This window comes from Aptenodytes forsteri, unplaced genomic scaffold (assembly GCF_000699145.1).
Source record: "Aptenodytes forsteri isolate BGI_AS27 unplaced genomic scaffold, ASM69914v1 Scaffold35, whole genome shotgun sequence".
Classification (NCBI taxonomy): Eukaryota; Metazoa; Chordata; class Aves; order Sphenisciformes; family Spheniscidae; genus Aptenodytes; species Aptenodytes forsteri.
The window spans coordinates 368,417-382,737 of NW_008795334.1; the positions used below are offsets into that span (position 1 = coordinate 368,417).

The window sequence follows — 14,321 nt, forward strand, 5'->3', positions numbered from 1 at the left end:
CCGGCCGGGGGGCTGGCGGGGGGGGCGGGAGGGGGGGGCGGCGCTGGCGGGGGTCGGTGTCTCTTCCTCCAACAGCGTAGACTCACCAACCCCCCCAAAAAGTAGCCCCGGCCGAAAGTCCGCGGTCGTTCTGGTGCCCGTTGGCGGGTCGCTCCTCTGTCTCTCGGAGAGCATCACCGTGTTCTCGGGGTAAAATTGTTAAAGCTTTATGAGGCCGCCCTAAGGCCGCGGGATCTCCTTTTCTGTCCATCCCGAGGAAGTGTGTTAACTTTTTCGGTGCTTGTGGAGTAGCCTTTCCTCTGCAAAGGTAAGTTCGACTTGTCACGGTTTTACCGTCCGGGGAGAGGAAGCGGCGCGGTCAGCAAAGAAAAGGTGGAGTTCGTCTCCTTCCTTCTTTAGCGGGGCGAACAGATGTTACCCTGTTAAGCACTATTGTAGCTTAATTCCTATTTGTTCTAAAACTGGCCTCTCATTTTGGGTCAGCTAAGAGTAGTGCGTGCTAGCGGTGGTTTGGCACTTAGCTGGCCTTAGGCTTCTGACAGCTGTGGTGTTTTCCGGTTAATGCCAAGCACGGTCAGACCTGGGAAGAGAAGAGTAATACATGGCAAACTGGCTAAAGAGCCTCAGTCTTTCTGATAATTACCTGACTCTCTTAAGCAGAAGCTCATGGAGAAATGAGTTTTACTTAAATGCAAGAGATGCTCAGGTACTTTTTACAGCCAAGCTTGTTTTCTAGATATTCATCTTCATGGTTGATACAGTTGTACTCAAAATCAGAGCCTTGAAAGAATGACTGACTGATTGACTTCTGTTTGAAGTTATGTTGAAAAGAAAAAATGTGACCGCGTAGGTTTGGTTTTTTTCCTGTGAATTGTAAAGATTTCAGATATCTCTAATGCTTTAACATTTTTTTTCAGATTAATAAACTTACTGAAGCATTGTTACAGAGCAAGAATGGGAGTGAAAGGAGTTTTAATTGTTTACTTCCAATTATTTCTTTTGAAGATAAAAGCATGGGGTTATTCTGGGCCTTGTCTTTGAAACTTTAGGCATTCAGCTGGTCATAAGAAACAGAAGAAAATCTCAATGTTTGTTCACTTATTTGTTTGCTTTTATTTCAAGCAGAGTATTTCCTCTTTTCTAACAGTAGCAGCTAGTTAAAAGATTGAAGTTCAAAAGGGCTTGTTCTCATTTTGTTTTAGCTTTTCCTACAAGTTACTTTAAATTAGTCTGTGAATTTTAATAAATATTTGATTGTAATCTATCACTTGGATTCTGTACCTTTTCTTTTGGTTGTCCAACAGTCCAGCTTGAACTAGGACTGCAAGAGTGCAATATGCTTATGCAATTAAAATATACCTTATTTAGCGCTATACATCATCAGTATAAAAGGTCATTTTTTTTCTCTTCTGTAATATCAAGAATTTTACAACTATTCATGTGGTGCTTATTTTTAAAACTTTGGCATTTTCTCCAGGTTTAGGTGTATTTTATACAAGTTCCTCACAGCCATAATGAGGCTAGTAATTCTTGAAGATTATGATCAGGCTAGTGAATGGGCTGCAAAATACATCTGTAATCGTATTATCCAATTCAAGCCAAGTCAAGGAAGATATTTCACGCTTGGTCTACCAACAGGCAAGTTTAATTCAAAGCCTATGTAAATGACTAAACCTAGAACTATGTTTGTATCCCTGCTAACAGATACAGTATTTAAAAGAACACAACTGTTTTTTTGGTAATACTCCAACATATTTCTATTTAAATATGGATTTGATTTGTGTAAAAAGTTGTGATAAAGTTTGAGAAGCTGAGAAATACTAAATGAGAAATAACAGTTTTCTTTTATGTTGAAAAGCATTGTAGCAAAATCTGACTCTGAAGAGATTTAAATACACTGAAAACGTGCAGATACATAGAACAGTAGAAAAACTTTATTTAACAGGGAGTACACCTTTGGGATGCTACAAAAAGCTGATAGAATATCACAGGAATGGAGATCTCTCTTTCAAATATGTAAAGACTTTCAACATGGATGAATATGTAGGTAAGGTGTGCTAATTGTTTGAGAACACACTACACTGATAATTTTTTTCCTTTATTAAAACTGTTGAATACTTGACAAAGCGCAAGATCAGTCTAGTATGTTTGTACTTCTAAGGTAGACTTATGTACATGGGGTCGTCTTAAGCCTTTTTCTCTATTCCTTTTTCCACAAAAATGCAAATAATAAACTAGTCCAGGTGGATTCCAGGCTAAATTCAGTGCTTGTAAATTACTTTACAATACTTCTGTAGAAAGTATGTTGTCACGTAGTATTGTGACTGCATCTCTTTTAAAGACTTTACACTCGCTGTAGGATGTCTGTGAAGGAAATGTAAACCATTTACCTTGTGCGTACCAACAGGAAATCTTTCTTCTCAATATAATTTCAAATACTGCTTTATCTGACTTCTTTCTTAAGTTTGTCTTGCATGCCCTACATTGGTTACACATAGACTAGAATTAAGGCTGTTTGGTTAAATCTTGTAATATGTTAATTTCACTCTCAATTATTTCAGGGCTTCCCAGAAATCATCCAGAAAGCTATCATTCCTATATGTGGAATAACTTCTTTAAACATATTGACATAGATCCAAATAATGCTCATATCCTTGATGGGAATGCTCCAGACTTACAGGCAGAATGTGATGCATTTGAAAAGAAAATCGAAGAAGCAGGGGGGATTGATCTGTTTGTTGGAGGTATGAGGAAATGCTCTATGGTTAGCTATGATTCCAACAAATACACTGACTCTTTAATCGCCATTTTCATAACTTAGCTAAACCCACTTTTTTCAGTTCTGGTGTCAGAAAGTTCTGTGACTAACAAAGAATTGGTATGAATACCAGAACAGAACGGTTGGTGTCCAAGTTTCTAATAACTTAATTTCAAGTAAGTTTTGAATGCTTCCTATTGAAAACGGGGAACCAAAAGGAAAGAAAATGAGTCCTAAAACTTTTTTATTCATTTACAATGTTTGAGGATATTTGTTGACTCGCAGGTCTGGAATGATTTACTTCTTTTAACTTTGAAAAGGCATTGGTCCAGATGGCCACATTGCATTCAATGAACCCGGATCAAGTTTGTCTTCAAGAACAAGATTAAAGACTTTAGCAATGGACACCATTTTGGCAAATGCTAAATACTTTGATGGAGACTTATCTAAAGTACCAACTATGGCGCTAACAGTTGGTGTGGGTACAGTGATGGATGCTAGAGAAGTAAGAACTCATTTAGTTCTAGTTGCATGTGTCTGTTTTCAAGACTAGTTGGTATTGATACTGGGATTGAAAGTAAAGAGACCTTTGTTTTGCAGGTGATGATTCTTATAACAGGTGCACATAAGGCTTTTGCATTGTACAAAGCAATTGAAGAAGGAGTCAATCATATGTGGACAGTTTCTGCTTTCCAGCAACACCCTCGTACTATCTTTGTGTGTGATGAAGATGCTACTTTAGAACTAAGAGTTAAAACTGTGAAGTACTTTAAAGGTGAGCACTGAATCAGAGGTTACATGTATTTAAAAAAAAGAAATTTTAAATTACATTGATTTAAGTCTGAGCCTTCCAACACTTTACAGTAGCTAATGTATAATGTTATATATCCAAAATACTAAATGTTAACTTATTTCTTGTGAATGGAAAAGTGCTAGGAGGCATAACTTGTGTTCCTTACATTCCCGACACATCTACTTTGAAAAAATATTTCCTTTGCTTCCAATTTGAAATGATAGTTTAGTAATCTTCAACTGTATGTAAAACAGCAGCAGTCTGGTGTTCCAGAATACTGGTCTTAAATATACTAGAAAGGCTCCCTTAAAGAAAACTTGATACATTTATTAATCCTGATATATTTTCACGCTGCTTTTGCTATGTGCTGTAATGTGCTGTCTAGTAAACTTGAAATGTGTGATACAGACTTTGAAGCCACCTGAGGACACTTCATACAGTGCATTAGCATAACAATCTATACCAACTTTTAATACATTGCAGCCTTTTACTGTGCTTTTCATATTTGTAGTAGGTATATTGAGGCAAGCTTAAAGTTGGGATTTTTGGTAGTCATTGAAAGTTCCTAGATGTGAATTCTGTTTCACTGAGACTGCAGAAGCTAAGGAAAAGTAGTTTTCTCCTAATTATATTAGCACAGCAAATGCAATCGTGTAAATCGCTCATCTTTCTCACTAGCATGGATACTTGTAGTACTTGAGGCATCAGAGATTAAGACTGTAATTTATGAAATTATTTTTTAGAACATTATATCACCAGTGTCCATATGTATTGGATTGCAATTTTGGCATTAATGTGATTTTTACCCTGATATCATTTGTGGCAAACTTGTTAAGTTTGGATTTTTTTAGTATGCTATGTATTCTTTGCTATGTATTGTGTGTGTTAGTCTTTACCTGTATCACACTGCTAGGTAGTACTTACTGTTGTTTTCAAAGAAACTTCTTTAACTGCTTGGATAAATTTTAAACGTTATCCTGTATTTCATATAAACAAAAGCTTTGCTTGGGAAAGATATAAACCTAACGTAGAATTATTAGGTATGAATGACACTGAACATTGCTTTAAAAAAATTAAGGGCTACAGTATATGAATGTGTGCTATTGTGTCACACTTTAATTGCCCTGTAATACAGAGCAATAGAATTCTTAAAAAGATGGTTTACTTTAAATTTGCTTAATTTTACCTATTCTCAAATCAGTAAGATCTTCCCGTTTTAAGATGGAGGAGAAATCAATGTGGGTCAAATTTGGAATTATTTGAGTCTTGATCTTCAGGTTAGATTTCTTAGGAAGCTAGGTAGTTCTTAATGACTGCTAATTATGGCAGCTATTTACTGTGATTTTTCTCCATTTAAAAAATCTCCAGGTACTACATGAAACTTCAAATCTTTTTGATAATCAAGTACCACACTGGCTGGTAACTAGAATAACTTACTCCCCTTCACTTTTTTCTAGCTTTCTGAAAACCTATTAGAGGCTAAAATTATCAAGTGTACTTAAATGTTCTTATGGGAAAAGGGAAAGGTAACTTTCTTGCAGAATGAAGCAGAAAATGAATTTTGAATTTACTAATTAGTCTGCAGATAAGTCAATTCAGGATAGTTTTTCCATACTTGTGTATGCTCCTCTTAAAACTGTATGCAGAAATCTGTTTATTCAAAGCATACTTCAATATGCAGTGAGACTTTCCTTTGAAATAATTGTTTTGGCATCTATCAAGTAAGGACTCTGCATATCTTTAAAAAAAGCTTTTGTTTCTAACTGTTTTTCTGAAACAATTTCACAGGATTTAAATATCCTTCATGAAATGTGGCAGAGGCAATACTTTGTAAGCATTTTTCATGCCTCTAGGAAGTGGGTAATTATCTCCTTTTCATTTCCCTTTTTTAGAAGAGAAAAACGCTGGTAGGAAGCGGAATGCTTTAAAGTTCAAAACATGGTTCTAGTCTGAGTAGTGTGTGCAGCTGGTACTCTTACAGTACAAATGGCTTTTGTGTCAAATGTATACATAGTATTTTTTCACTTACTGTTAAACTCCTGAAAAATATTACTGACTTGATCTTTCCCACGTACATCAACCTGATAGTTACCCTTCATGAAATCTAAGAAACTGTTTTCTTTAGTTATGTTCCCTTCTAAGTTTGTTTGGGGTTTTTTTTGCACAAATATCTGAAGCTAAGTCATTACCTCTAGAGGCAAAATGAGCTGGATTCTTGAGTCAGTTATAGGTGTGTTGGCGGTTTAGTATGGCTGAACATGTCACTAATTGGAGAAGGAAATAGTAAAGTCTGCTTTTTATATTAAATAATCACACACTGATTAGAAACAGATGCTGCATAAAATGCCTTTTGTTGTGGTCACCTACAGTAATGATGTCAGATCGTATAGTTACTCAAATTTCATGTTGCTGCAGTGACACAAAGCTTGCCACCAGATGCATCACATAGCAACGGTATTTGAATATTCTTTGCAATATATAATCACTAAAATGTGCACTACTGTCAGACTTCTTTAAAGGTTTTTAAGAAGAAAATCTCTACTTTGAATGTTGCATATTATTTAAATTTGTAATTTTAGAAGTTAATCTTTAGCTTGGTGCTAAAATGGACTTTTACTTTGCAGATTGTGAACACTGATCAGTTACTGTTATTAGTCCTTAAGGTGAAATGAGGTTAAAAACATACCAGTGACTGAATGTCACACATACCTAGATATAGGCAACATTTTTACAAAGTTGTAACAAAATAAAGCAAGCAGCACCTTTTTTCTTTTATTGCTCTTTTCAGCACTTTCTAAAATGAAAGTGTCTGAATAGGGGGGAAAAAAAATACTCCCCTAATCACAGCTATGGATGACTTGTATATGACCAAAAAAAGCCCAGCTAGAATAGAAAACAGTTCTAAATCTGCATTAATAGTCTGGATACTTTTAGTTTGGTTTTGCCTTTGCCTGTCTAGGACCGCAAGTACACTTCTAATTACAAAGACATACCACAATGCTAAACATTGCAATTCAAGCTGTTAAGTAAAAGTATCAGTATGTGTACATCTGATTTTCATGACAAATTGTGGTATGAGGGAATTTTATGTTGCTGCTATGCAGTTTTTAATAGAAAGGAAAGATGGGTGGGTCTCGTGTTCAATTCCTTTGGAAGTATTCCAGATAGACTTTTTGACAGGTCTGTTACCGGAGAGCTGTCTTGTCCATGCTCACTTTATACTGAAGATGTCAATAGTATTCAAGTGATACAGGAATATCTATGCTGTCTTTAACTTCTGATTTTAAACTACTTTAAATAGCCATTGTTATTCTCTTCAGTGAACTATTTAAAATGTATACTTTGACGCAAACTCCAACTAAAAAATGTGGATAGAAAGACATGTTGAAAAAGTATAACTAATGTAAAGCTGGCATTGTTGCTTTCCCCCCAAGGTTTAATGCATGTGCACAATAAGCTTGTGGACCCACTGTACAGTATGAAAGAAAACTGAAAGAAGAATTGAAGAGGAACTCCATGTGGGTCAACAGCAACAGTTTTAGGTAGCAGATGAGTTCACTGCTATGCAATATGCTGAAAACTGTTTAAAATGGGGAATCCTAGGTACTGTATTTTTTTTAAAAGGTCCAATATCTGTACATTCACATTCCGTCTGTTTGCAGTGTTGTGCATTTTGCTTTAACGGTTGGAGCTCTGTTGTTGGCTGGTACATAACTAAATGGAACAGAATAAACCTGTGGGAGGCTGCATGTTATGTAGGGGGAAAAGCAGAGCACTTATTCTAGCACAGCAATGTAATGCGTCTGCCTTGTGTTAGAGAAAATGATATTTTATTTCCAGGAATTTGTAATTTTTGGCTTGATTAGTGTAACTACATTTTGCATTTGTGTGTCTAGGCTGAATGGTTTTGGCCTTTGTCAATACTATGGAATTGTAATAGTTGTATAATTTCTACTATGAAATGTTCTGTTTACATCTGTCTAATGTACACTGAGCTTTTGTACTTGGTTGCCTTAAATTTATCTTAAACAGTTTTTGGGCATGTACAATTCAGGCAAATAAAAATACAAAAACAGTGCCTAAAAATGCACCAAATTCTTGAAAGTTGTACTTTACTCCACAGATAAAAATATTAAACTTCTGCCATAGCACTTTTTTCCTCTCATGTATTTCAAGTTACTTTAGGATTTTTATATTTTTGGTAATTGAGCTTTATACATAAGGAAAAATCTAAATGTTCCTTTCTGGAGGTACCTGTTTAATTGTACCATTGATGTTACTATTAAATGCCTGAAAAGAGGTTAATTTACAGGACTATAATGTCTGCAAGTTTAAATGATCATGTATTAAAGTCAACTGTTAATCACTTTGCAATAGTTACCTCTCATTGTATCATTATAAATATTGAGCTGTTACAAGGAATGTTATTTCTACTTTGAATATAAGTAAAACTTAAATATAAACTGACTTGAATAAATACTTCAGGGTTTCATGGAGAGGTTAGGAATTTTGTGTCTTCTTCCACCTAAGGGGGAAGTTAAAAGTTTATTGATTTAGACTTGGGGGGGGCACACCCTTGTATAAAATTCTCACTGGAAGAACGTGCAACAAAGCACAGCTTCAACAGTTTAACTTTTTGCCTAGATAGATGATAGGCAGGTAGCCTTTATTACAAATCACGTTAATCCTGTTTTACAGTTGAGGATACTGGCCCAACAGGCCCAGTGGCTGCACTAACAGGAATTTGGCCTAAATCCCTGGGATGGAATAACCAAGGGTCCCAGGCTGTGCGCCTGGGAAGCAGCCTTGCTGAAAGGGACGCTGGTGGACAGCAAGCTGAACATGAGACAGCAGCAACAAAGGCAAATCGGGTCCTGGGCTCCATCCACAGGGACTTTACTAGCAGAGATAGAGATGTGATGATCCCACTCTACTTGGTGCTTGTCAGGCCACACCTCGAGTACTGTATCCAGTTCTGGTCCCCACAATTCAAGAAAGATACAGACAGACTGGAGAGGGTCCAAAGGAGGGCTGCAAAGATAATCAAAGAGCTGGAGAACCTGCTGTATAAGGAGTTAGTCCTTTTCTCCCTGGAGAAGGCTTAGAGAGGGGCCCCATCACAGTATTCCAGTATTTAAAGGGTGAGTACAAAGAGGAGGGAGGCTGTCTTCACAGGGAGCTACACGGAGAAAGCAAGGGGCCCCAGGTACAAGTTGCACTGGGAAAGGTTTTATTGCAATGTAAGAAGTAACTTTTTTATAATAAGAACAATCATTCACTAGAACAACCTCCCCAGGGATGTGGTGGAGTCCCCACTGCTGGAGGCTTTCAAGATGCGACTGGACAGGGTGCTAGGTAATCTCATCTAGGCTCACCTTTCCCAGAAAGGGTGGAGCAGATGGTCTTTCCAGGTCCCTTCAAACCTGGACTGTTCTACAATCCTATGAAATTACAAAAGGATGGAAGAGTCTTGTCTCGAGCAGCGTAGGAAGCCAGGCCTAGTGTTTCAGTTCTTAACAGTAGATTGAACAAGCACAGATTTAAAACAGGCTTTCAGGTTTAAGACTCAACTTTTGCCCTTGCATTTTTGAAGCATAATGCAACATTGGGAGGGGAAAGTTTAAAACACTGTGTTTCAGGAGAATGCTGTTATGTGTAGCATATGACCCACAAAATGCATCATGATCCATCTTGTGGCAAAATTGGGAATTCTGTTGAGGAAATGTAGAATTTAGGTTCAGGAATGAGTGGAAATCCATAACTTTTATACACCTCTACTTCTAAAAGCTTTTCTTCCTTGCAACTCCTTATTTTCGTTCTTTATTCCAGAGCACCTTTCAGTCTTCTGCCTCTCTTGCCAACCTCACCAACTAAAGCCCTTTTCTGTGTTCTCTCAAGACGTAAGAAACCACAGAATTAATCTCTCTTCTCCCTTCATAACCATTGGCACTTCTGTGAAACACAGGCCAGTTTAAATACTGGTACAATAGTACCCATACTTGGCTGAGCGGGGTTAAGACTGTTTCTGCCTCTTTTCATGAATAGTCTTCAGTTGTTCTCCAATTAGAAAAAAGTTTAACAACAGAAGCTAAGTTACGAATTCTACTGGCTGTAGAATTCTACTCTAGGCCCTGTAAATTCATGAGTCATTTTTTTTTTTTTTTTTTTTTTTTTTTTTTTTTTTTTTTTTTTTTTTTTTCTTAAGATACTCCCAATTACTTTCTTTCTTCAATTACAGTACCTTCCAAACTTGTCAACTACTAAAAATAAGTCAACCCTGTAAGTTACATTAAGCTTTACCTGTTACCCTGCAGCCCATTGTTAAAATTGAAATGGCAAAGCAAGCATTTTCAAGTTCAGAAGTCTTAAGTTAAGGGCTTCTTGGGTAAATGAGTAAATTCTAACATAGCCTGGCACATCTACTTTAGCATTTTATTCTCCTTTTTGTCAGTAAGATTTTAAAGTATGTTTCCAGGGGGGGGGGGGGGGGAAGTATGTGACTAGATAGAATCAGGTCATTTTGTGTCAAAAACTACTACTTCATTTACTGTTCTAACAGTAACAGTACTAAGCCGTTCATTTAAAGTCCTTGCTCTCAAAACTGACATCATGTACAAGTCCTCTCAGAACTGGACTACAAATGTGTATTTTTTTCTGCTTCAGATGACTATAGTAAGGCTAAAAGACTGAGTTCCTCTAGTCTCATTCCCAAGGCAGCTTTATCCGTGCATGTAATTTTCATTTAATTATGCAACATATATTTGATGTGTCGTACTCAGCAACTTTCTCCAAGTAGTAAATCTTTCATAATCTCTAGCTTACCTTTAGCTTCTGCCTTATTCCTCAGTACAGAGCCAATACTTTCTCTTTTTTAGGTCTACTTAAATGGGAATAAAAAATATTATAGAATTTTACTTTCATTCCTTCACTCTTAGCACATATTACTATACCTGTACTTTCTTAAAGACATCTCTGTACTTTTTAAAGACATCTCTGTACTTTCTTAAATGCTATCTTTTAAGATAGCATTCCGGCTAGGTTTTTTAGGGGAGGAATAATGATTATGTTAATTATAGAGAGCTTTTGTCCACAGCACCTTTCCTATCTTCAGCATCAGTAGTAGCAGCAGTAGCTTATATAGCTTTATTAGAGATATGGGATACCTTGTTCACATCCAGATCTTTGCTTTTTCAATACAGCTGGAACAGCTTCAAATAAAAAAAACCCACCAAACAAAAAAAACAAACCACAAACGACTGAAGTATCAAAATTCCCTCCCTCCTTTTTCTGTAGGCTCTGAGAGCAATACAAGTTGAAAGGGACCTCTGAAAGTGTCCAGTTCAATTACATCCCTTCAAGGATTTTCCCAATTCATCCATGTACTCGGGTTGAAGTAAAAGAACTAGCTTATGATTGATCAATCTCAAATTGCAGTTACAAGCCTAAATTTAAGAGCAGCCTTTCCTGGTGACTGAGTACTTTAGTAGGTATTACTAACAATTTGTTCTCTAAAATATATTTAATAACAAGAAGTGAAGATCTGTGAAGACCCAAATTAGTCCCTGAAGATCTAAAAAAATAAAAGCAGCTTAAAAGCTTTTGGAGGTGGGCATGCAGTTGTGAACACAGTGTATAGCATGGTCATTAACTTGTGTTAATGATTGCTTTGTTCACACTTCCAAAAGCAACAACTTATATTAAGAACACCTAACTACAGCTTTCAAGTGAGAACTCACTGACAAACATTAGTATGTGAACAGCGTAAGTAAAACTTCAAGTACACTAAGACATGTTCTAACCAAACCTTCATGCTAAAGGAATTCTTTAAGGCCTGAATTGGTCTCATTGGTGGAGTAGTTACATACCTTGTGTTTTAACATATTAAAACTTACAATTTCTTTGGAGATTAGCATAGCAAGGCTGTTATTCACGGTAAACTGACACACTTTAACAAGTTTAAAATAAATAGCGTGGTACATTAAAAAAAGTCATGATTATTTTTCCTGATGTGATTCCCAACATCAACAGGATTTCCTGACAACAGCAACTTTAGAAAAGTAAAACAGGAAGTAGCTTGATATTTTTGTGGCAACAGTTCAAACTTTAAAAAAAAAAAAAAATAAAGAAACAGCATAGCATTGTTTGTCTATACGTACCTTTCAATTATTTTTATAAACTTTTTGCCTCATTGCTCCTGTTATCTCAAAGACTTACAATGCAAAAATAAAACATAATTTTGTTAAAATTTAAGTGTTAAAAGTATGAAAACAATGAAATGCAATGAAAAACAATACCATGGAAACTTTTACATTCAGTTAAGTCAAATAACTTTAATTTCATAATAATCTACAAGTATCTCTGCATTTTAAGTGTGTAGTCCTTTCAATTTATGTTCCCACATATATTTAAATTACACCATTTAAAGTCAAATATGTTCCCTCTCACAGTGATAAATTATACATTAGCTCATCATGCTACTGTTTACAAAAGTTGAGAGAATAATGAGCTGCATGTCACTGATCTCTATTTGTCAGTTTGTCTCTTTAAAACACGTATAAAGGCATCTCTCGGTACTTCCACATTGCCAATTTTTCTCATCAACTTCTTCCCTTCTGCCTGCCTCTTTAAAAGCTTCATTCTTCTTGTAATGTCTCCACCATACTATGAAAAGGAAAAGTATTTTAGTAAATTCAAATGCAACTACAGTACATTCAGCAACACGAAACTCAAGGGCTTAAAAATAGTCAGAAAGTCTAGTTATATTATGACAAAAGATTATTTTATACTCCAAATAGTTATCCCAAGAGGCCACTAGTTAAAAAGAACAAGGGAGAAAGTATGCATGTTCGTTGAGGGTTGAATTCAGTTACCGAAATACATACGCTCACATAAGCATGGCTGACATTAGATACAACCTATAGGATATCCAAATCCCCCTGGAAGAGCAGCAGGATGCCAGCTCAGATACACTGGGGCATCTTGACTAGCACTAGGTGCTTACATCTAGATAAGTTAGCTGAACCCTTATACAATGTTGAACAAACACCATCCCACATATGTGCCTAGCAGAAGAATTCTGTAATAGCTGTGAGAAAGGGACACTTGTTTAATTTTTTCCCACCATGTTCGCTTCAGAGAGCTAAAGACAAGTAAGAGGCATCACGCCTTTCCTATAGGTTTGTCCAGTCTTGTTGATAGTCAACTATTGCATATTTAAGGCGTTGTCATGATGTATTACTGAAAACCCAAGTAAAAGTCTAATCACAATCAGTCTCTAAAGAAGCACTTTTATAGTTTCTTAAATCACCTGGAACAAACAATTTAGGAAACATGTGAAGTTACACATGTATGTGTGTGTACACACACATAACATTTACTATATGTCTACAACTATTAGAAAATGGTGAGGAGACAGGAGTGAACACAGACACACTCTGCCGAGTTCACTCTAAGTGTGTAATTTTGAAAAAGCCATTACTCTTTCTGATTCACTCTTATGAAAGCTGCAACTAGAGGTTACATGAGTTGAATTTTGAAATAAAAGCTTAAAAGTATCTCTTAATATTCCATTGACACTTAGGAGCACAAGCAGAACATGTCTTTGCTGGGTTTCTAGGAAAAGACAGGCCTATCACATTAGCAAGACTCTTCGGTTTACACACATCAGAAACATCAGAAAATGAAAAAAAATACCTACACATTTTGCCACAACATTTTTTCTGTAAGCTTTCAGCCTGTAAAATAAAATAACATATACACTTTAACACATTAGAATGTGTTAAAGCTATTAAATATGTGAAGCTAAATACTGAGTTGCCAAAATACCAAGCGTTGTTTTTCTACTAGTTTTGTAAGATGTAAGATATTATGATTGGAATCATAATATTTTCATATTTTGTATACAGAAGACAAAGTTCTGAGCAGAAGACAACTCACATTTCTCAATTCTAGAAATATCCCTTAGGGTGTACAATATGTACATAAAAGTTACAATCTTGCCATTTTATCTAAGATTTCTGCTGTGATTCACAAGTGTTACATGTGTGTATATAGATATGTACACACAAATTCTTACAGCACCTCTGCTTGGATCCCTACTTTTAATTCTTTTACCACAATTTAAATCCTATTTAAATAGCAACAGCAAAAATGTGACAAAAACACAACATCAAGGAAACGGTTTGCTCTAAAAGAAGTGAGTGCTGCTAAGAAACAGTTGTGTGTTCAGCTTGCAACATATTTCCTTTGGAATAGCACAGTTGTTTTTTTTTTTGCTGATTCTCCCAGAGGTTAAACTATTCCACAGCTAGCTAATTTTTTCAGTAGTAAGAAACTTTTTCCACTGCCAAAGAGGAAGTGGACACATGGGTGTTGCAAGTTACACTCTACCCATTAAGTGCAATGCTGACCACAAGCAATTTAAAATAAAAATACATTTTTTCAAATTAATTTTCAAATTAATTAAGTCCTTAGTCATAGTCACAGCTCAAATGTTTTGGGGTTCCCCCCCAAGAGGTCCAGTAGCATATACAAGAATACGACTTTACAGTGAAATCCAAGTACTGTAATGCATAAAACTATTTAGGTAAGACATTATAAGTCCATATTTTAAGTAGCTTAAAATAAGGGAGGTGCGGGGCAGGAATTTACCCGTAGCATATGCCTTATCACTGAAAAAGAAAGTCACCAGTGTTTTCAGAAAGACTAATACAACCCCAAAAATATATCCATAGACCAAATTGTTTGATAAAAGGATTTTAGTAAAGCCTT

General features: G+C 36.0%; 2 protein-coding genes across 2 annotated transcripts in view; one reads left to right on the forward strand and one right to left on the reverse strand.

The window, feature by feature from the left end:
- Window positions 1-197: 197 nt before the first annotated feature.
- On the forward strand, window positions 198-8,003 carry GNPDA2 (glucosamine-6-phosphate deaminase 2). The gene is made up of 7 exons (XM_009280120.2): window positions 198-307; window positions 1,478-1,638; window positions 1,946-2,047; window positions 2,562-2,744; window positions 3,079-3,263; window positions 3,359-3,533; window positions 6,986-8,003. Exons 2-7 carry the CDS (start codon window positions 1,515-1,517, stop codon window positions 7,042-7,044), a joined length of 828 nt encoding a protein of 275 aa, XP_009278395.1. The 5' UTR covers window positions 198-307; window positions 1,478-1,514; the 3' UTR covers window positions 7,045-8,003.
- Window positions 8,004-11,865: 3,862 nt separating this feature from the next.
- GUF1 (GUF1 homolog, GTPase) overlaps window positions 11,866-14,321 on the reverse strand; it is a 21,709-nt gene continuing 19,253 nt past the window's right edge. The window contains exons 16-20 of the mRNA XM_009280121.2: window positions 14,197-14,221; window positions 13,758-13,806; window positions 13,627-13,648; window positions 13,249-13,309; window positions 11,866-12,212 (exon numbers count right to left, since the gene is read on the reverse strand). Coding sequence (XP_009278396.2) covers window positions 12,075-12,212; window positions 13,249-13,309; window positions 13,627-13,648; window positions 13,758-13,806; window positions 14,197-14,221 — 295 coding nt within the window. The 3' untranslated portion in view covers window positions 11,866-12,074. The remainder of the gene's footprint in view (window positions 12,213-13,248; window positions 13,310-13,626; window positions 13,649-13,757; window positions 13,807-14,196; window positions 14,222-14,321) is intronic.

Bases quoted from the DNA above. Each gene is read 5' to 3' on its own strand.
- GNPDA2 (XM_009280120.2), top strand. From the start codon at position 1,515: ATGAGGCTAGTAATTCTTGAAGATTATGATCAGGCTAGTGAATGGGCT. The intron at 2,745-3,078 runs GTATGAGGAAAT...AACTTTGAAAAG, and splicing joins GATTGATCTGTTTGTTGGAG to GCATTGGTCCAGATGGCCAC. The intron at 3,264-3,358 runs GTAAGAACTCAT...TTTGTTTTGCAG, and splicing joins CAGTGATGGATGCTAGAGAA to GTGATGATTCTTATAACAGG.